This window comes from Manis javanica, chromosome 13, assembly GCF_040802235.1.
Source record: "Manis javanica isolate MJ-LG chromosome 13, MJ_LKY, whole genome shotgun sequence".
NCBI lineage: Eukaryota > Metazoa > Chordata > Mammalia > Pholidota > Manidae > Manis > Manis javanica.
The window spans coordinates 89,177,077-89,199,083 of NC_133168.1; the positions used below are offsets into that span (position 1 = coordinate 89,177,077).

At 48.6% G+C, this 22,007-nt stretch overlaps 1 protein-coding gene and 1 long non-coding RNA gene across 5 annotated transcripts in view; one reads left to right on the forward strand and one right to left on the reverse strand.

The window, feature by feature from the left end:
• Positions 1 to 6,119, reverse strand: part of DNMT1 (DNA methyltransferase 1) — a 39,076-nt gene extending 32,957 nt beyond the window's left edge. For 3 of the 4 annotated variants that reach the window (XM_017657819.3, XM_037006424.2, XM_073220185.1), the window contains exon 1: positions 5,905 to 6,119. In XM_017657819.3, the coding sequence (XP_017513308.2) occupies positions 5,905 to 6,119 (215 nt within the window). Of the gene's footprint in view, positions 1 to 5,360; positions 5,664 to 5,904 lie in introns of those variants that run through there. The other variant, XM_017657820.3, reaches the window with a different exon arrangement.
• Positions 6,120 to 6,664: 545 nt separating this feature from the next.
• LOC118970275 (uncharacterized) lies at positions 6,665 to 14,334 on the forward strand. Its single transcript, XR_005058129.2, has 3 exons — positions 6,665 to 6,800; positions 12,685 to 12,771; positions 13,357 to 14,334. It is a non-coding gene; the product is annotated as an uncharacterized lncRNA (long non-coding RNA).
• Positions 14,335 to 22,007: the final 7,673 nt, after the last annotated feature.

Here is a 22,007-nt window from a genome sequence, read left to right on the forward strand (position 1 = left end):
CAGACGAGCAGTGGCATCACCGGTTTTCCTGGAAGGGGTGGCCTCTTCTGTGTAAGAAGGGTTACCTGAGGCAATTTAAAGCCTCAGGCTCAGGTAGAAAAGTCATTCCACCCTCTAAGTCATTTAAGACTCCCTGAAGCCAGTTAAACAGCTGCAGAGCTCAGCACTCCCAGCCCATGGCACGCGTGTGCAAGTATGACAGGACATCTGCCTTCTTGGTCCTTCCACTCAGGAACGGTGGTAGGACATGGCTCCTACACCGACTGTGTCCTGGCAGAACATGCCTCCTACCTGGACTGCCTCCTGCCATCTCCTCAGGTGTTAAGGATGATGTGCAGTGGACTGAAGCCCATCAAGGGGCCCTTTCCACAGTGCTGACACCTCCTATGTTTGCGCACCAGACAGATCTGTGGCCTGAATTCTTTCAAGCTTTCCTACAAACTTGGTTTCTCTCCACCTGGCTAACTATCCCAGAAGTTGGAAGGCCTAAAATGGCTTACCCCATGGAGACTGGATTTAACCTGCCTGGTGGGAGCCCAAGGCAGGCACTGAGAAGCCAGGGATGTGGCAGGAAGGACGCCAGGTAGGGTATCCCTCCTGACACCCAGGCTTGCACCAAAGAGGCCAGCCCTTCCAGGACAATGGGCGATACCACCTCTTGTCTGCTTTACAGTCACAGTCAAGCACACTAGAAACAGAGGTGAAGGACCAGGTGGAGTACTCACAGAGAAGGGCAACTGTGTTATTACACTGATAAAGCCTTAGCTCCCTTCCAGCCCAGGATCTCACGAGCCATTCTTAGTTGCTTCCCTCAGAGAGTAGTCCCGCAAGGGAAATCACTCACACTCACACACCCATACACACATGAAGGACTAAGGTAGATAAGATTCAAATCCGAGGGCTTCTGAAGAGAAAGGGGATGGATGTCGTGAAGAAGGGGGGGTCTAGGGGATGAGAGAGCTCGGAGGTAACTGGGCAGAAGGAGCCACCTGAACAGAACACAGCGGGGAAGAAACCCACACCAGCCAGGACAACACAGGGTTAGGGAAGACAGGTGCAGAGACGGGAGGCTGGGCGCCAATCTGAGGGACATGGGCAATGTCAGGCTAAAAATCATGGGTTTTGTTCCACAGTTACAGAACACTGACAGAGTGGTGTGGGAGGTGGAGCCCCAGTTGTCTGAGCCATGCTTTAGGGAAATTAATCCAGCAGAAACACATGATATAGATTAAGTAGAGTGACTTAGCATCTTGCAATCTTCTTCCGAACATCCTCAACTAGAAACGCTGGCCTATAATACGGTTTAGCAGCAGGAGTGGAGGCCATGCTAAAGAAGTTACAAAGCTTTGCTAACTCTGCCTCTGGGAACTGGCTGCATGGGGGTGGGGTAGGGCTATCTGAGACGGGAGCTGTGGCAGGCAAAGACCCCTCCGATCCCCAAAGATGTCCATGTCCTAATTCCCCAGACTCTGTGACTGTGTTACCTTACACGGCAAAAGGGACTTGCACATGTGATTAAGGTTGCAGCCCTTGAAATGCTGAGATTATCCTGGATTATCTAGGTGGACCCAATCTGATCACTCAAATCCTTAAGAATAGAACCTTTCTAGCTGTATCTCAAGAGAGATGTGACCACAGAAGGGTCAGGGAGCGATGTGAGATGAGAACTGGCTTTGTTGGCTTTAAAATGGAGGAAGGGAACCACAAACCAGGACATGATGTCGCCTCCAAAATCTGGGAATGGCCCTCAGTTTTGAGCCAGCCAAAGAGGGACCTCAGTCTTACAACCGCAAGGAACTGAATTCTGCCAACAATCTGAAAGAGTAAGAAACAGATTCTCGTCTACAGCCTTAGAAAGGAATACAGCCTGCTGACACTTTTAATTTAACCCAGTGAGACCCACACCAGATTTCTGACCTACAGAACTCGAAGATAACAAATTTATGTTTCAGTTAAGCCACTAAGATGGTAGAGATTTATGGCAGCAATTGGAAACTAATACAGTATCAGAAACTCACAACTTTTTGGTGGGAATAAGAGCAAGCAGGCCATGAGTATTAGGAGTGACATTTCAGTGAACTGTCACTATCTAGATGGCCATTCAGCAGCTAGAAATCAGAACTGGCTCTCCAGACAGACATCGAAATTGGGAGGTAGCCATCTCCAGCTGGCACCCCCAGAAGTGAAAATAGAAGTCCTAGGACTGGAAGAGAAAAGGGTCTGGGAATGAGAGATAGAAAAGGAATGGGGGAAATCAGGGAAGAAAGGCTTCCTGGTAGTAAACAACACCACAAAAGCTAAGGATACAAAGAATTAAAATGCAAGATACCAAGAGAGCAAAGAAGACAGAATACCACCTAAACTCTTAAGAATACTTGATCAGGGGTAGGACTGGACACCTGGCACAAAAGCGTAGGCAGAAGCAGAGAGAACTAGTCCAGACTATTCTACAAGAGGCCAGGCAAACAGGCTGGCTGGAATGAAAAGCAGGCATACATCTCATCTCCACGTGGTGGACACTGCTGTATTTAACATCTGCCTCAGGATCAGATCTGTGTGGTGCTCTAAGTTTTCCTCCCCTAGTGGAAACGACATATACAGCTGAACACATGATAAGCAGCACGGGTGCTCCTCTGCTACAGTGACACCTCTCTGCTCAGTGAGTCTTCATGGCTCCCGGGTAGAATGTGCAGCTCCAATCCACTTCACAGATAAAGCACCAAGAGGTTAGAGTGTAGCCATACAGCTGGCAAGTGATAGGGTGGAATTTGAACCCTGTCTGTCCACATCTCTAGAATCCTACACTCCAGGGGAGACCTAGGAAAGGTCAGTTTTGCCCCATTCAATAATTACTCGGTAAGAGTCACAGTAGAGTCCAGAACTTCAGACCCAGATTAACTGAATAAAAGAATGACTAGCCAATAAGCAAGCTGTCATAATCCCATTTCCACTTTAAGTCATGTTATATCTTGGGTGTTAAGATATTAGAGAGAGGGGGTGTGTCTTGCTAAAGAATCTCTAACTGTGGTTGAGAAGCCTGAACCTTAAACACCTGGTAGGGAGCCCCAAACCACCCTCCATATATTCACTCAACCTCCAAAAGCCCCAGTTAGAACTGGCCTGACACAACCATAGGAAACAGGCACAGGGAAAATAGGGAAATGGCCAAACCAGCTTCACAAAGCCGGTAACTACAAACGCTTATTGGAGGTGTGCGAAAGTTGCCAGAATCTGTGTGTGAATCCAGGCTGCATTAAAGGGGAAAGTCTGACTGCGTGCATTTGAGAGTCTACACCACGCCGAGCTGCATATACAGTGAAAAAGCCAAACATGCTCTGACCACTCACCATCACCTCCAGGGTACAAAGGCAGCATCTGGGGGGTGCACTGACAGGATTCAATACCCTCATATTGTAGGGAAAGGAGACTGTCTTTCTGAGCACAATTTCAGGACGAATGGGCAGTAGCCAGCTTGCAGAAGTGTAGGTGGAGCCCAGACGCACACTGGGCACTCCATATGGTCTCAGGCCCTGGAACCTAGGAGACAGCCTGCGTGGCTCGTGAGGAAAAGAGCAGCAGAGGAGTCAGGCAAGTGGACGAGGATTCTGGACTTCAGGCCCATGTGTACCAGACAGCGTATGGGGCAGGGAAACCACTGGATCCACTTAAGTCATAGGGGATCACAGTTTCCACTTACAGGAAAGACTGGAGTGGCAACAGGAAGACAAATCTGAGGCCATTGCTTTTTCTGTACATATGACAGCAGTTTGGACAGAGTAAGAAAAATCAAGTGGAAAAATGTGGTTTGTCCTGAAAGCCATGATTTTTAGAAGATGTAGGGTATACTTTAAAAAAAAGAAAAAAAGTTAGAGACTTGAAAGCCCAAACATTGAAAATACTTTGTAGTATCATTACGTATCTAATGGAATTACATGTTCAAAAAAGAAGCTGCCATATGAACACAAGTTAGCAGAAGTGACAGAATGAAAAATGAGGACCAGGCCTAATTTTGTTCCTTGAGTATTCTACTATACTTTTCTAATTGATAAATCAAGAATTGTTGTACCTGTCTGCAATTCTAAGGGCGTGCTGCATGCCATGTCAATGTGCGTATTTTGTACCCTGAAATTCAGGATGTAAGAAAACCTGTTGTGAGAGGGTCATATAAACTGACAATTTCAATGTCCGTCTAAAGCAGAAACCCCCAGTAGGCAACTCTTGTTCAGAGTAATTAATATGAAACCTTCTGCAGCCTGTGTGTTTTTAAAAGGGTGAGTGGTCGACTGTAAAACTCACCTAAGAATAGTCAAATTCAGCCAAACACTTCCGCTGGCCCAGTACAACCCCTGACCTAGTGGCCTGTTGGAACCCCTATCTGAAGAGAAAGGTTTTGGCAAGAAGTAGACCTTTGCAGGAATCTTTGCTTCCTTGCATCAGAAAATGTCAAGTGTTTTATACAATTAGTGACTGGTAAGTAGAAGTGAAAAAAGCCAACTAGATTAGCTAACAATGCTAACACGATGGGTCTGTATGTACCAGGCATATTCTCATTTAACGCAATGCCAATTTAAAGCCCATGTTAATAACCCTGGTCCACAGCTCTAGCTTATTTATCCCACTTGCCCGACAGTCATAAACAATTCGGGACAATTAAGAGTTCTCACCGTCAGAGTTAAAAGGAACGGGTCCAAACGTCTTTGGTGGGTCTAACATGAAAGTCAGGAACTGTCATAATCCCATTTCCACTTTAAGTCATGTTTTATCTTGGGTATTAGACATTAGAGAGAGGGGGTGTGTCTTGCTAAAGAATCTCTAACTGCAGTTAAGAAGCCTGAACCTTAAGCACCTGGTAGGGAGCGCCAAACCACCCTCCACACACACTCCACCTCCAAAAGCCCCAGTCAGAACTGGCCTGACAACCGTAGGAGACAAGCTCAGGGAAATAGGGAAACAGTCAAACAGGGTTCAAAAATCCGGTTCAAAGTGTGCAGGCCTAGTTAAGGTTCCAAGAATTTTCAGGAAGGAAAATTGGTGCCCTTCGTGAATGAGATGCTGGAGCCCCATGGTACTGCCCGGTACCCATGGGCATAGAATTGCTGTAGCAGGTACCCAACGTTAACCTCTGCCCCTCTCTCCCTCCAATACACACAACACTGGAAACCGCAGCCGGTTCTCCCCGGCAAGGCTTCCCTGATGCCCACGCTTCACAAAAGCTGATTTACTAGAAAGGCCCACTCTGGCTTCTAGCTGCGCGAGCCCCGGTCCCACGCAGACTGCTAGGAGGGACCTTCCAGACGCTGCTTCCCCGGCAGTCCAAGATGATGCAGGAAGTCCCCCAAAGGAAGACGAGGCTCGCAAACCTGAGCCGGCCGCGCCCGGGCGCCGACTGGCGACGTCCGCCCCTGGAGGCTGCCATCAGGATGTGCTGCGCGGAGGGGCCCCCCCCCGAAACGCCCCCGGGAGGCCGGACCGGCCCGACCCCTCGAGCGGGCCGGGCACCGGAGGTGGAGGCCGAAGTGACCGGGCCAGGGATGTCCTGGTGCTGCGGTCTACCCACTTCCTGCGCGACCAGGCTGCTCCGGGAAGGGGATCCCCAAGGGGAACCCAGAGCTTGCTGTACTCCGAGGTCAGATGAGACCCCAAGTTTCTAGTCACCAAGGCTCTGTGAAGGGCCACGGCCGTTTTGGCGCCAAACGGCCAGGGGCGCGCGCGACCGGAAGTGCCACCCTGCTCGCGCCAACAGCCGCTGCTGCCGCGCCGCACCGCCGTTGCCGCCGCCGCGCCACCCCGCGCATGCGCGGCCGTCTGTCAGCGGCAGCCACGGGCTACCCGGAGAGGAGGCGACCCCCCCACTATCCCCAGCGCCTGCCACCCCCCGGAGTTCACGGTCCCCGAGGCACCTACCGCCTACGGACATCGTCGGGCAGTGAGATGGCCCGGGAGGACAGCGTGGGCACGCGGGCCGGAGCAGTGCGGGCAGGCATTTCGGAAGCTGCAGCAGAGGAGGCGGCAGCACAGGCGGCCCTGGCTTTTCGCGCGGAAACCGACGGGGAGGGGCGGTGAGCGGAGGCGGCGCGCACCATCCCAGCCTGGGCGCGGGGGAAGGCGGGACGTACCATGCGGCCAGAGGTCGTACCATGTACAGACGGATGGAGTGGAGCGGGCCGTGCGCAGGGAATGCGCATGCGCGAGGTGGGCATGTAGTCCCCACCCTCGCTGAGCAGTGGGCTCGTCCAAACTCTACTGTTTGCGGGGAGCCTTGCCCGAGACCTTCATTCATTCAGTCTTTCCGTCATGCTGAGGTGAGAGACCCAAGGAGATTACGGTTTTTTTTTAACCAAAAAAGGGAGGGGGGAGGGTCTTTCTAGTGACGTGGCAGTGTTAGGGTATGAAGGCGCATGCGCCACCCCATCCCGCTCTATAACCAACTGGTAACCAATAAGAAAAGGTTGTTTCCTTTTAAACCTGTAATGAAACTACAAAAAGAGAGGCTCCACGGAGCCCGGGCCGACATCAATAAACGCTGCTTCTCGCCAACGTCTCGTTGTTCTGGCTCCTTGTTCGTAGTTACCTCGGTTCCCGCAACATTTTCTGGGGGCTCCTCCGGGATTCGGAGAAGGGCGTATTCACCTCCTTTGTCGCCGAGGGATTGTCCCCGGGGCGCCGGAAGAGGTGACTGGCGCCCGCAGACTTGTTCCGTAGGAGACTCACCCTTCCCGACGGGTGGAGGATATAACCCGAATGCAAAACGGAACCTGGTGAGACGTGACAAACAGTGGGGAACCTTCCCGGTCTGACTGGTAAGAACCCGGGTTCAAGGTAGACGTATCTTAAGAAACAGAAGGGGAGCCTAATCACCTCCCAGGGTCGCCCGAGTAACCCCGATCTGGGGTGAAACCGCCACCCCAAGAAAAAGGGCAAGGATCGGTATTGTGAGTCTCTAGTAAATGGTGACTGTTTGAGACCTGGTCTGGTCACCAAGCCTGTGTGATTCGCCGGTCCATGGCTATCCTCATACGGTTTAGGGCAGCCCTCTAAGGAGAGATCCTGACTGGGAGTTAGAGTCCCACCAGTGCCTAGGGTGCCTGAAATATCTCCGCAGGCGGGAGACTGAGGAAGCCTGTAATAACCTTTCTAAATAACCCCACCCCCGAACCCAATTCCTTGTATGTGTGTGTATAGGTAAAGGGAGGTATGGGTGGTCAGCAGAGTAAGCCTACCCCTTTAGAGTGTATGCTTAGAAATTTTGGGAAGGGATTCAGGGATGATTATGGTGTCAGACTTAGTCCTGGGAAACTCTGAATGCTTTGTGAAATAGACGGTCTCCTTTGAGGTTGGATGGCCATCTGAGGAATCTCTAGATAGACAGTTAATCAGTAGAGTTTCCAGGCGATCACTGGAAGTCCCGGACACCCAGACCAGTTCCCCTGTATAGCCTGTTGGCAAGATGTAGTCCTGTTCCAACTGTCCTGGCTGAAACCATGCGTAAGAGAAAAATTGTAAGATTATGATGGCCTGAGTGGTGGCTTCTTCCAAATGTTCCCCTGATCTGAAGAAGTCTGTCCTCGCCAGTGAACCGGAGGAGACACCTCCACCGTATGTTCCCTCATCCATTTACCCACCATTAACAATTGCCCCACCATCAGTGGAGTCCACAGGAGAGCCCCAGGGCAGACTCAGGTGCCTAGGGAGGTGCCACCACTCATCCACCGTTCCTGCCACCATTAACTCCAGAACCTCCAGTTTTGACTCCGTACACCTGTCTGAGGGGCCGATCTGCCTTGGTCGGGGACTCCCCTGGTAATTACAGTCCAGGAGCCCTTCAGATGCCCCTGCGTGAGGCATGTGGCCCTATCTTCTATGACTAGGAAGGACATGTTCAAGGGAAACAATGAGTCTCTACCAACCATTCACTACCACAGACCTTTTAAACTGGAAGACCCATATTCCACCTTATTCTGTAAAACTTAAGGCCATGATTGAGTTGTTACAATCTATAATTCAAACTCATAAACCCACCTGGATGGATGTCCACCAACTCCTCCTAACGTTATTTAATACCAAGGAGAGGCACCGAAAAACCCAGGCAGCCATAAAGTGACTGGAAAACCATGCCCCAGATGGAACTCTCAATGCCCATGCATATGCCCAGAACCATTTCCGAGAGGAAGACCCCCACTGGGACCCAAATGATGACCCGGATTACCAGAATTTAGAATGGTATTAGGAGGCTCTTATAAATGGAATGAAAGAAGGAGGGAAAAGGGCCAAAAATATGGCCAAGACTTCTGAGATCCTCCAGGAACCCAAAGAGAGTCCAGCTCTGTATTATGATAGGCTGTGCAAGACCTTCAGGCTCTACACCCTTTTCGAACCAGAAGTGGATGGTTAATGCTGCCTCTGTCAGTCAGGCCCAGGCAGACATTAGGCATAAGCTACAAAAGCTTGAGGGCTTCACTGGAATGAATGTTAGCCAATTAATGGAAGTGGCCACCAAGGTTTTTGTTAACCTAGATCAAGAGGCTCAGAGGGAGACTGATAGAAAGATAAGAAAAAAACATGCCGGCCCTTCCTGATGCCTCAGCAGTGCACCTTGAGAAGTCATGAGGTCGTCCATGAGTTCCAATATCTGCCAGACTGTCCTGTGGCTTTAATGGGACATGATCTCTTGGGAAAACTCCAGGCCCAAATAACTTTTGACTCCCGAGGGCACTCAACCTTAACCCTTGGGGCCTGAAGCAAAGATGATGTCTCTCATGGTTCCCCAGGGAGAAGAATGGCATCTCTTCAGTTGCCCAAACTCCACCTTGGAAATCACTGAGATGCCCTTCCAGATCCCCAGAGTCTGGGCAGAAGATAATCCCCTAGGGCTGGCCAGAAACATTCTTCCAGTGGTCATAGAACTCAAGCCCAGGGCTGAGCCTGGGTGGCAAAAACAGTATCATGTTCCTCCAAAGGCTTGGGCAGGCATTCAGACTCCTAAAGCATGGCATCCTCTGGCCATGCCAGTCATGTTGGAATACTCCGCTGTTACCTGTCCAGAAGCTGTGGATGGAAGATTATCAACCTGTCCAAGACTTAGCACAGTGAACCCAAGCACTGTCACTCTCCACCCAGTAGTCCCTAATCCCTGCACTCTGCTGGGCCGAATACCACCAGAGGCAACTTCCTTCACTTGCCTAGACTTAAAAGATGCCTTCTTCTGTATCTGCCTGGCCCCAAAAAGTCAGCTGATATTTGCCTTCCAATGGGAAAACCCTGAGTTCGGGGAACATAGGCAGTTCACCTGGACCAGGCTGCCCTAGGGCTTCAAAAATTCTCCCAGCATATTTGGGTCGGCTCGAGGCTCAGACTTGAAGGCGTTTCCTGCCAACCAACTCAACAGTTCCCTGCTTCAATATGTGGATGACCTTCTACTCACAGGACCCACTAGAGAGAAATGCCTTAGGGGAATGAAGAGGCTCCTCCGCCTACTATGGGAAGCTGGATATAAAGCATCGAAGAAGACCCAACTCTGCCTAGAAAAAAATCAAGTACTTGGGCTTTCACCTCTCAAGAGGACAGCGGCAAGTCTGGCCAGAAAGGAAACAGACTGTGCAATCCCCCGCCCCCAAACCTGATGTCAGGTCCAGGAATTCTAAGGTGCCACGGGATTCTGCTGGATCTGGATCCCTAACTTCTTAGTCATGGCAAAACCCCTATATGAAGCCACCAAAGGGGGGGTAAACTGGAGCCGTTACTTTGGGAGAAAGAACAAGAGAGGGCCTTCCAAACCATAAAACAGAAAAAGGTCATCTGCATACTGAAGCAGGGCCCAATTGAATTGGTTGGTAGGGAACACCTTCAAGTCTCACCAATGCCCCAGCTTTGGGATCCCAGATCCCTCAAAACCATTTCTCTTGTGTGTGCATGAACAGTCAGGATCCGTGGTTGGCGTACTTACCCAAAAGTTGGGATCCTGGCACTGGCTGGTAGCATATCTATCAAAACAGTGTCCACGCCTCAAGGCTCTGGTTGCTACAGCTCTCCTGGCAGCAGAAGCCAACAAGCTGACTCTGAGGCAAGATCTAACCATCAGAGTGCCCCATGCAGTACTGACCTTGATATAAGGGGGACAGTACTGGTTCACAAATGCCCAAATGGTCAGATACCAGGGAATGCTGTGTGCAACCCCCACATCCACCTTGAGGTTGTGAGGACTCTAAACCTGGCCACGCTGCTGCCAGTTGGCCCTGGGGCCCCAGACCACGATTGCTGTGAAATAATGAATGAGGTTTGCTCCAGCAGGCCAGACCTGTCAGATCAGCCTCTCCCTGACCCAGATGTAGAGAACTTCACTGACGGCAGCAGTTTTGTCCAAGACAGGAGGCAACTGGCCAGCTACTCAGTTGTCAACTTAAATTCCACCATAGAGGCCAAGCCTTTGCTGACTGGCAGCTCTCCCTAAAAGGTGAAACTAATTGCCCTCCTCCGGGCTTTCCAATTGGCAGCAGGAGTTCGGGTGACTATCTACACGGACTCCAAGTATGCCTTTACTACTGTCCATGTACATGGGGACCTATACAGAGAGAGGGCTGATCAACTCGGGAGGAACAGGAATTACATATGGCAAGGAGATTATCCTTGAGTTGCTAGATGTTGTATGGGCCCCCCAAAAGGTGGCAGTCATACATTGCCGGGGGACCAGGAGGAAGACACTGATTGCCACAGGAAACTGGAGAGCTGACCAGGAGGCAAGTGTGCCATCTGAGAGAGTGACATGCAACCCACGAATCTAGCTCTGTTTCTGACTCCACTGGCTAACTGGGACCCACACTACTCCCAGCATGCAAAGGCATGGTTTGAGACCAAGCCTGGAGAAAACCTCTCCAGAGGGTGGCGAATGTTGGCCAGCAGGAAAATAGTCATTCCTGAATCCCTAGCTCCAGCCTTTGTAAAACAGTTTCACCAAGAAACACACCTGGGACAGACCTCCTTAGGATCCTCCCTGGATAGGCACTTCCATGTACTAAGATTGGCCAGCATTACTTGGGCTGTGTGCGAGAGATGTGAGGTCTGTGCACAAAACAACCCAACAAGGACCGAGAATGACCCCACAGGTTCAGAGCACAGGAGGCACTCCCTTTGAGAACATTTGAGAACATACTAGTGGATTTTACTGAACTGCCTCGTGTCCGTGGGTGTCAGTACCTGTTGGTGATTGTGTGCACCTCGGGGTGGGTAGAGGTGTTCCCCACCTGCACTGAAACTGCCCTGGAGGTAACCCGGATCCTCCTGCAAGATATTATTCCCCCCATTTGGGGATTCTAGTTACCATTGGGTCAGACAATGGACCAGCCTTTGTGGCCGAGATAGTACAACTGGTGGCAAAAGAGCTGAAAATTACTTGGAAATTGCATATTGCACATTGACTCCAAAGTTCAGGAAAAGTTGAAAGAATGAAAGGGACCCCAAAAAAGCAATTGAGCAAATTGTGCCAGAAACCCCACCTCCACTGGGATCAAGTATTGCCAATAGACCTTTTGAAATAAGAACCAGCCCCAGTAGACAGCAGAGCTGTCCCTTTTTGAGGTCCTCTATGGCCAACCCACCCCTCTTATTAAGGCATCAAAGGATATCTCAGGGAAGTAGGTAACCTTACCTTAAAGCAACAAGTGGAGGCGCTGGGCACCACCCTATCTTCCCTAAACCTGTGGGTCAGGGAAGGTTACCAGTCAGCCTCACTACAGAGGATCATCCTTTCAAGCCAGGGGATTTAGTATGGGTTTAAGGAATGGAATTTAAAACCCTTAAAGCCCCTCTGGAAGGGACCTTTTACTGTCATTTTATACACCCCTACTGCAGTCAGGGTGGCAGAAGTTACTCCCTGGATACATCACAGCAGATTGGAGCCCACCACCAGCCAGTGGGAGTGCGTTCCAGATGCTGCGTCTAATTATCCAGAGACAGGCCCCCACCAAACCAAAGGAACCAGAGGACTACAGCCCTGCTTTGGTCACTCCAGAAGCTGACCAATCTATGCACGGCAGAAGCAGTTTGCAAATGCATTGCCTGTACTGTTATCCATACCTGTGGGTATACTACTCCTAAAATCCAGAGGCATCCCTGCAGAAAACTCTTGTGATAAATGTGTACGGGCTACTAAGTCAGGTCAAGGTGTCACGAAAACCTTGCTGTGTCACACTTATTTCTCCTGCTCTTCAGGAGCTGTCATAGGACGGTGCAGTCACAGTAAGATCACTTACTCCATTTGTCAACAGGGAGATCAGTACACTTGTATTGAACCCCAGTATTCTTCAGCCGAGGAATGGTTAGAAGTTCAGAGACACCACAGTGGAATCTTAATTAACCAAAGTCAAATCATCAACCCCAACCTGCCAGTGTCAATATTTTTCTATGCATGTGGGGCCACTGGCAATACCTGGCCAATTTATTGTGAACCATGTGGGGGATCTGTATGGGGAGTGAGAGTACAGAGTTAATGACAAATATGTGTGTGAAAAGTCCACAGTTTGGTCCGGATGTGCTAGCAAAGATTGGTTTTACTGCCCCTACCGGAGTTATGTCTCATGCGCCGCTTGGCAAGGATCAGGGACAGCGGTAACCCTGAAGAAAGGGGTGGCCCGCTCAGACTGTACCACAGGAACCTGCAACCCTGTAAATTTCACTATTCTTTCACCCCAGAACCCTGAGTAGACCCAAGGGGCGGTCATAGGACTTCAAATCTATGGAAGGGGCACTGACCCTGGAACCCTACTTCATATCAAATGGGTAAATATAACACAGAAGTGAAACTCCTTTGAGGTCTTCCAGTCCTTTTATGAAGAAATAAGAAGTGCAGTACCACTGTCCCTGTCACCAGGATCTTGTTCCTCTCCCCAGCTGAAACAATGGTACAATCCCTTAATGTAACCCCCTGCTGTGTCTGCAGAAGAAATAACGTGGGGGATCAGTGGCCCTGGGGAGCAAAAGAACTCAATCCTAAGGAACTATACAATGAAACTTCTACTCCCCGGTCGGCTGAGGGGTCCTGGGCCTTAAAAACTTCTACCTTCAACATGTCAGTGGGAAATTTAACTTGTCTGGGTCAAAAATATTACAGTGCCTCATCCCAGGCAACCCTGCGGTGGGGCTCAACTCAAAATTATTCAGAACCCGACCCCCCATCCGCTAGCAAACTTCATCCACCTCAGTTCCACCCAGTACAACGTCGCATTAGAGGTTAAATGGAGGGCCCAGGAGGCTTATACTGGGTTTGTAGAAAAACTGCCTATGTTGAGCTTCCCCCTTTCTGGTCAAGGTCATGTGTCTTAGGAACTATACGACCCTTCTTCTTCCTATTATTTTTGGCCCAAGATGAACATGGAGGAGTTCAGGCATCTGAGGATCAAGGACACAGAAAAAAGAAGTACCCTACAAACTGGAAATTGGAAGGATGATGAGTGGCCCCCGGAACACATTATATACTACCACAGGCCGGCCACCCAGGCCAAGGATGGGTCCTATGGTTAGAGGACCCCTATTTACATGCTAAACCTCATAATTAGGTTGCAAACTGGTTGAAATCTTAACAAATGAGACTGCAAAGGCACTCAATACCTTAGCTAGCCAACATACAAAGGTTCACAATGCAGTTTATCAGAACCGCTTAGCTTTAGATTATATGCTTGCTTCTGAAGGGGGAATCTGGGAAGTTTAATCTTAGCAACTGCTGGCTACAAATAGCTGATGAAGGAAAGGTTATAGAGGAAATTACTGACAATGAGGAAAGTTGCCCAAGTTCCAGTCCAAACCTGGAAAGGCCGGAGAGCCAGTGAGTCTGGTTCCCTACCTTTGGAGGATGCAAACCCCTGATAGGCGTACTGTTCTTAATACTGGGGATATGCCTGATCCTGGTCTTGCCCCCTTAGTGCTACAATTTGTCACCACACTCATTGAAACTTTAATTGAAAGAAAACAGCAGCCCGTGTGATGTTATTGTGGAAATATAAAGCCCTAGACCAATTCAAAGGTCAAGATGATGCTCTGTAGCCTCTACAGAGGTGTGAGCCTCAAAGGGGGGAACGAGGTGGGAGACCCAAGGAGAGTACGGTTTTTTTTTTAAACCGAGAAATGCTGGTGGTGTGGGGGGGTGCTTTCTAGTAATGTGGCAGTGTTAGGGTATGAAAGCGCATGCGCCATCCCATCCCACCCTGTAACCAACCAATTAGAAAAGGTTGTTTCTTTTTAAACCTGTAATGACACTATAAAAGGCAAGGCCCCACTGCGCTTGGAGCTCAGCCTTCGGTTATGAATCTGTCTAGCAAGTGCCGGCATCAATAAACGCTGCTTCTCGCCAAACTGCTCGGTGTCCTGACTCCTTCCTTGTTCGTAGTTTCTGCAACAATGCTGGGTATAAAACTGGGAGCATCCCCACGGGGTTCCAGCATGTGAGCTCTTGAGTTCAAATTCTCACTTCCAATCCCACCTCCACACACCTGTTATATGCTAACAACCTTGTGCAGGTCATTGGGGCCCAGCCTCAGTTTCCCCATCTGCAAAAAGGGGCTTAAAAACACCTACTCCAGAAAATCTTGAGAATGCCCAAAATATGTAACCAGTATCAAAGATCTCACAGTGCAGAGAAGCGCAGATCATTTCCACAGCCTGTGTGTTTAAAGAAGCATCAGTTTGGAGAAAGGATAGTCCCCAACAGGCAGTGTAAGGAAAGCTGGACGTCCATGTACAAAATAGTGAAATTGGGCCCTTACCTTACAATATATATAAAAATTAACCAAATGGATTAAAGGCCTAAACTTAGACTTGAAACTATGGAACTCCTAAAAGGAAACATGGGGGACAGCTTCCCAACATTAGACTTGGCAATGATTTATCTAACATGATACCAAGGCACATACAACAAAAGCTAAAAGAGACAAACAGGACTCTATCAAACCTAACGTATGCACAACAAAGGAAACAGGGAACAAATAAAAAGGCAACCTGTAGAATGAGAGAACATATTTACAAATCATATATCTGATAAGGTGTTACTATACAGAACATCAAGAACTCCTACAACCTAATAAGAAAAACCCAATTAAAAAAAAAAGTGCAAAGGATTTGAATAAAGAGTTCCCTACAAGGAGAGACACAAATGACTAAAAAGCATATGGGAAGACTTTCAACAAAACTGATCAGAGAAATGCAAATCAGACCCACAGTGAGATCACCTCACGCCTCTTAGAATCAATCGCCACTGTCAAAAAAGCAAAGTAAGTGCTGGTATTGGTGAGAAGGTGGAGATGAGGACCAATTTTGGTGGGGATGTAAAATCTGCAGCTGCTAATAAAAAAGAATGGAGGTTCCTCAAAAAGTTAAAAATAGAACTACCATATGATCCAGCCATCCCGTTTCTGGGTTTATATTCAAAAGAACCAAAAAGAGGATCTCCAAGAGAGATTTGCACATTATGGCAAATAATTTTATTCACACAAGTATCTTCATTGCCACATTATTCACAATAGCCAAGAGGTGGAAGCTGCACAAATGCCATGGAGAGATGAATGGGTAAAGAAAATGCAGCGTATACATACAATGGGTTATTCAGTCTTAAAAAAAAGGAAATCCTGCCCTTTGCACAACCTGGATGTACCCTGAGGTCATTACGGTAAGTGAAATAAAGCCAGTCACAAAAAGACAAACATACATGACTCCACTTACATGAAGGGTCTAAAGCAGTCAAACTCTTGGGAAGAGAAAGAACAATGGTGGTTACCAAGGGCTAGTGGGAAGGCAAAAAAGGAAGTTGTTCAATAGGAATAGAGTTTCAATTTTACAAGATGAAAAAGTTCCAGAGATCTATGCAACAGTGTATGATAGTATACAGTAGTCAACACTACTGTACACTTAAAAATGGTTAAGATGGTGAATCCTTGTGTTTTTTACCACAATAAAAATAAGGTAGGACTGAGTTACAAAAAAAAAAAAAACACCTTTGTCTGCCACAATGGAAAAAAAAGTCCAAAAGGCTCAGAGCCCTGGGGGACCTGGACTCAGGGGCAAGTAGAAGTCTTGTCAGAGTGAGGCTGAGGCCCTGCAGAGCCGGTCAGAAGCCAGCATCTGGGTCCCTAACCCACCTTAGGAAAAGGGGTGCCCACAGGACATGGGAGAGAGGGGAGGGAGAGAACAGGGTCCGCAGCTCTGTTCAGGGGCCCTGGAGAGCAGCTGCCTTTACTGGAGGCTCCCTCTCAGAGTCTCCTTGTAATTTCTTTGCCAAGTGTTGATTCGACCCATTTTACACATGGGGCAAAAACTCAGGGACATGAAGATTTGCCCAAGGGCCCTGGCAACTTGCAGCCCAGCCGATCTGCTCAAGTTGCTGGGGGCAACAAGCCAGGCATCACCTCTAACTCCTCCTCCCCTTCACATGCAAGACCTGAGCAATCTCTGCTGGTTCTTCTCTGAAATACAGTCCAGTCTTCCTGCTTATCTGCTCTGCTGCCACCCCAGCCCAGCCTGCCGTCATGTCTCACCTGGACCGACTAGCCTAGCCTCCTCCCCACTCTCCCAGACCCCTGCATCCAGAGAGCTTTTAAAAATATATATATTATTAATAATCCAAACATGGCAGTCTCCTCTTTCCCATGAAACCTTCCAAGACTTCCCATGCCCTTGAAATAAAATCTAAGCATTTCACTCCATTTACAGGGTCCTGCCTCCCCACTTCCCACCTCACTGAGCTCCAGCTTCACTGATCCACTTTTAATCTTCCAAGTGCTTCCGTGCCCCAGGGCCTTGGCCTTTGCTGTCTCTTCTGCCCAGACCACTCTTCTGGGAGCTGCTCAGCTCAAAGGTTGCTGCTGTGCAGAAACTTCCTTCTGGCCACCTGGAAGCCGACCCTCAGCCCCAGTCACTACCCTGCTATCATGCTCCTTTAGCACCGTCACAAATTTGCTTATTATGTCTGTTACAGTCTGTTTTACTAGAGCAGAGCAGAGAATCGCTATTTTTTTTCTATAAAGGATCAGATTAATATTTGAGGTTTTGTGGGGCATATATACTGTTGCAACTATTCGACACTGCCTTAAACAGCCTTACACAATACATAAACAAGTGTCTGTGTTCCAATAAAACTTTATTTACTAAAAGAGATGGAGGGCCGGGTTTTTCCCATGGGCCTTAGAGTGCTGACCCGTGGAAAGACTGAGTTCCAGAGGGCAAGGGCCTCATATGTCTTATTCACAGCCAACCCTCAAGTGGTCAGGCAGTAGGAATGCAAATAATTTTTGAATTAATATATTGAAAGAGGGTAGCCCATGGCAAGTGCCTTATGCAAAGAGAAGACACAAAAGTTGGTAGATACAAAGCTGTTTTCTCCCTGACAGCATGTAATTTTCACTTTACAAACAGGGAAACTGAGGCCCAAATCAGGTCAGTTTGCAAGCCCAGGCTTGCCTCCCATTCCTGAGCCAGTTGCTTCTCTCCGCTCACCTGACCACTGAAATGGAAGCCAAAGCTATAGGGGAAGGGATACTGATGGTTTCTGGGAACCTGCAGAGTGACTGACTGGACCACCGGAGACCCCATGCCCAGCACAGAAATGGGCTCATCCCTTGAGAGAAGGGACCAGAACTTCCAGAAGAATCCAGGTTCAGCTCTTATGGGCATTCACTCCACCTCCCGGTCTCCAGAGTAGTGTCCATAAACCCCTCACGAGGGAGCCTTGTCAGGCCTGAGCTCCTGCTTCTCGGGCCACATCCTGGTCTCCGGCTGGAAGGCCACACTCCAGAAGCCAGAAGAGGCTGGGTGTCAGTCAGCCCAAAGCACCGGGGCTGGTGAAGGGATGGCCGTGTGTCCTGAGCCATGGTCAGTGAGGAAGCCAGGCTGAGTCACACTATGTGCTGGGGAATCAGTCACAGCTGCCCAGCTCTCGCTTGGGCCCAGATGGCAAGGGCACTTAAGGTTCCAGCAGGGACCTTTGCCACCCTCAGTCCAGACAGGTGGCCAGTTAGGATGACCAGCAGGGCAGGCCTCGCCCACACTCCTCACCCCAGATGCAAGTGACCAGGAATCTGACCTGGGAAACCAAGCCTGGGATATGCTGGCAGCCCCACCTGCCCCTCACGGGGCCCTGGAGCAGGCTGACAGCTTGCTGTTTGGGATGACACTGCCAAGGTAGCTGATCCACCCTTCCGGGGCTACTGCTCCAGCCCACTCTCTCTTACCTCTCCTGGATGCCCCCCCAGCCTCCTTTCCATGCTGCCACTTGGCCTCACCACATATTGCCGCTCAGCAGTGGGGGAATCTCAGAATTCAAATCTGATCACTTCTCTGTGATACCCTCATTGAACACACCTGATTGGCTTCTCAGGACTCCTGTGGTACACACAGCCCCTTTGCACCTCATCCCACCCACATCAGCTTTTGTTGCTCACCCCAGCTGAGCCCCATCTGGGGCACTCCCAGCCCCTTCCTGCCTAAGGCCGGTGTGCCTCCAAGAGGGTTCCCAAATTTCCCCACATCTTGGCATTCATGCCTCTGTGGAGTCTCCTCCTACACTGACTCAGGGCCGATCAGTGTGGCCAAGATAATATGGTGGAAGTGAAGGTACGTAACTTCCAAGACTAGGTCACAAAAAGCACTGTAGCACCACGTTGTTCCCTTTGGAGAAGCCAGCCACCATGTTGTGAGGATGCTCAAGCAGCCCCATGGGGAGGCCCAGGGGAGCAGGAGCCCATCTGCCAGCCATGTGAGTGGGCCACTTTGGAAGTAGCTGCGCCAGACCCAGTCAAGCCTTCTGACGATGTACCCCCAGCTGATACCAAAATGTAACCTCCTGAGAAAGCTCAAGCTGGAGCTGCTCACTTTTCTGCTCCTGAATTCCCAACCCACAGAAACCACAAGGGATGATCCACCTGTGTTGTTCTAAGCCACTAGACTTTATGGCTGCCTAACAAAAAGAACCAGAGAATTATTGCAAGGTTTCTACACTTGCTGTTCCCTTTGCCTAGAAAGCCCTGCCATTCCCTGTGCCTACTTTTCCTGCTTGGAAAATCTCTCATTCTTCCTACTTTGGCTTAATCATCACCTCCTCCAAGGAGCCTTTCTTGATCTCACCCAACCCAACAGATATCTGATGGGTTCTTAGAACCAGCTTTCTCTCAGAGCCTTTACCTCAGCTGGTGACCACATAATTTGGGGTGCTGGTTTATGTCAGTCATACTCCCACAATGCCCAGCACCTAGCAAAGTACCCAGGACATAATTAGCATGCAACAAAGACTCAGAACCCTGCATAGGTGAGGATGTGACACCTGCTCCCCCCGAGATGAAGTGCTCAGTGTGCATCATTAGCAAAATGACAGATGCACACAGCCTTTTATTCAGCTATTCTAGTTCCAGGAATTTCTCCTATGATGCATTCACACACATGCAAAATGAGAAGTGGGCACAGCTAGTCACTGAGCCTTGTCTGCAGCAAAAGATCGGGAAGAAGCTAGTTCTCCATCCAAGAGAGTAAGCTGAAGAGGTCATGTTCCATCTGTAACAGCGACAGACCCCACAATAACCAAAAAAACCAAAGGATATTTTCCTGTATAATATCTTAGAGATTGTTTCCTATCAGCAAGTGGAGAAAAGCACACGATGTAGAACAGAATGCATAAGGTACTGCTATGTATGTTTTAAAAAAAAGGAGGGATGAATCTGTATTTACTTGCTCGTACATAAAGCCTTGGGAAAGACACAAGAAATGGATAACTTCCAGGAGGTAAGGAGTGTTAGCTAGTAGGGTGGGAGCTGTGGACAGAAGGAGGAATCTTCCTAGATATCTTTTTGCCCTTTAAAATTGTTGGACCATGTTGCTTTGTTATTTATGTCAAACAAAAACAACTAGCAGAGCAGTGGGGGAAAGGATGTTTTTTTTTTCAATAAATGGTGCTAGCTAGGTCCATTAGATGGCCATTTGGAAGAAAGTGGACCTTGATCCCTCCCTCACACCATACACAAAACTCAGTTTCTGGAGTCTGTGGCTCCAAATGGGAAAGCAAAGTCAAGAAAGGTTTTAAGATAAAATATAGAACATCTTTGTCCCTGTGGAGTAGGCAAGTGTTTAACAGAACACAAAGCTTGCTAGTCATAAAGGAAAATACGTTGTATTCAAATGACTTTTTGCTCTTCAAAAGATACCACTAAAAGACAAGCCACAGATATATGTCCACTGATCAAGGACTTGTATCTATGATATACATAGAACTCCTTTAAATTAATAAGAAAAAGACAGTCCCTTTTTTATTAAGTGGACAAAAGACTTGAACAGCCACTTCACAAAAGGATATCCAAGTGGCCAAGACTCCCTTGGAAAGCCATTAAACTTCATTAGTCATCAGGGAAATACAAAATGAAACCTCAGTGTGGTGTCAGTTCCCACACCCACACCAGGATGGCTTAAATGCAAAAAAAAAAAAAAAAAAAAGTTGCAAGTCTTAGCAAGATCAGAGCTCTCCTGTGTTGCCAAAGGAGTCCACAATGGTACAGCCACTTTGGAAAATGATTTGGCAATGTCTACTAAAGCTAAATGTACTCCTGGGACCCAGTAATTCCACTTCTGGGGTGAGTGCTTTTATCCACCAAATGACATGTACAAAAATGTTCATAGCAGCTTTATTACCAATAACCAAACACCAAAGACCACATTAACATCCAACAGTAATAGGACAGATAAACGGTTACCTATTTATATAATGGAATACTATACAGGGGGTCAAAAGCTTTTTCTGTAAGGTCAGATAGTAAATATTTTAGGACTTGTGGGCTATATTCTGTCACAACAACTCTCCTGCTGTTGCACAAAAGGAGCCACAGATAATTATGTAAATGAGTGAGCACAGCTGTGTTCCAGTAAAATTTTATTTATGGACACTGAAATTTGAATTTCATACTGTTTTCATGTGTCACAAAATAGTGTTCTGCTGTGTTTTTTTTACAGCCACTTAAACATGTAAAAACCACTCTTAGTTCACAGTCTGTGAACAACAGGCTGGGGGATGGATTTGGCGCAAGGGCTGCAGTTTGCAGAACCTTGCTATTAAGCTTCCAGAATGAGCGCTCTACAACTCTATGCAAAAACACAGACAAATCTCAAAGACATTACACTGTGTGAAAGAAGCCAGGCATAGAAGCATACACACTGTGTGTTTCCGTTTATGCAAATTACCAGAGTACTTGTCACTTCTGCCACCCCCTGCTGGCTTGGGGCTCCTTCCTTCATTCCAAGACCCTTGCCTCCCTCAGCCCACCCCAGCCCTCTTCAGCCTGGGTGGGTCCCACGGCCACCACCCATTATAGCCACCAGGTCCTAGAGAAAAACATCAGCCAGATCTCAGGGACTCACTCACCTCCTGGCCCACAAGGTGAAAACACAGCATCTGCTACTGAACTGCAAAGAAACTCTTCCTCGCCACACTGAACAGGGACAAGTACACAGCCTGCCCAGGCCATTAAATCAGTGAAGCACTTCCTTACCAGAAATGAGTACTAATTAGCTACAACTGCTTCTACAAAGGCAATCAGCACGTTCTTAAAAACTACCTGGAGAAGAGGTATGGATCAGAGAGAGTCTTCAATCAGGGCACTGAGGATGTTTCTAGAAGTTTCCTCACTCTCCCAGCCATGGCTTAGGAATCCTGAACTAACTGGCCAGGTGCAGTGAGCCAGAAGGGCGCACGCTGTTCCTCAACTTGGACACTACTGATGTGGCAGGGGGGCACCATCCGCAGATAATCCTTTGTCGTGGGAGGCTTGTCCTGTGCACTACAGCATCCCTGAGCTCGACCCACTAGATGCCAGTAGCACCCAGCCCCAGGTGGGACCACCAAAAATGTCTCCAGACATTGCCAAGTGTCCCCTGGGGTTGTGGCATCTCCCTGGATGAGAATGACTGATTTGCACATGGAAATCAAAATGCAATGGCCTTGTCCCCTCTGAGCAACATCTTGCAGCCAGAGCGTTTTTGAAAACTGTCAGTCA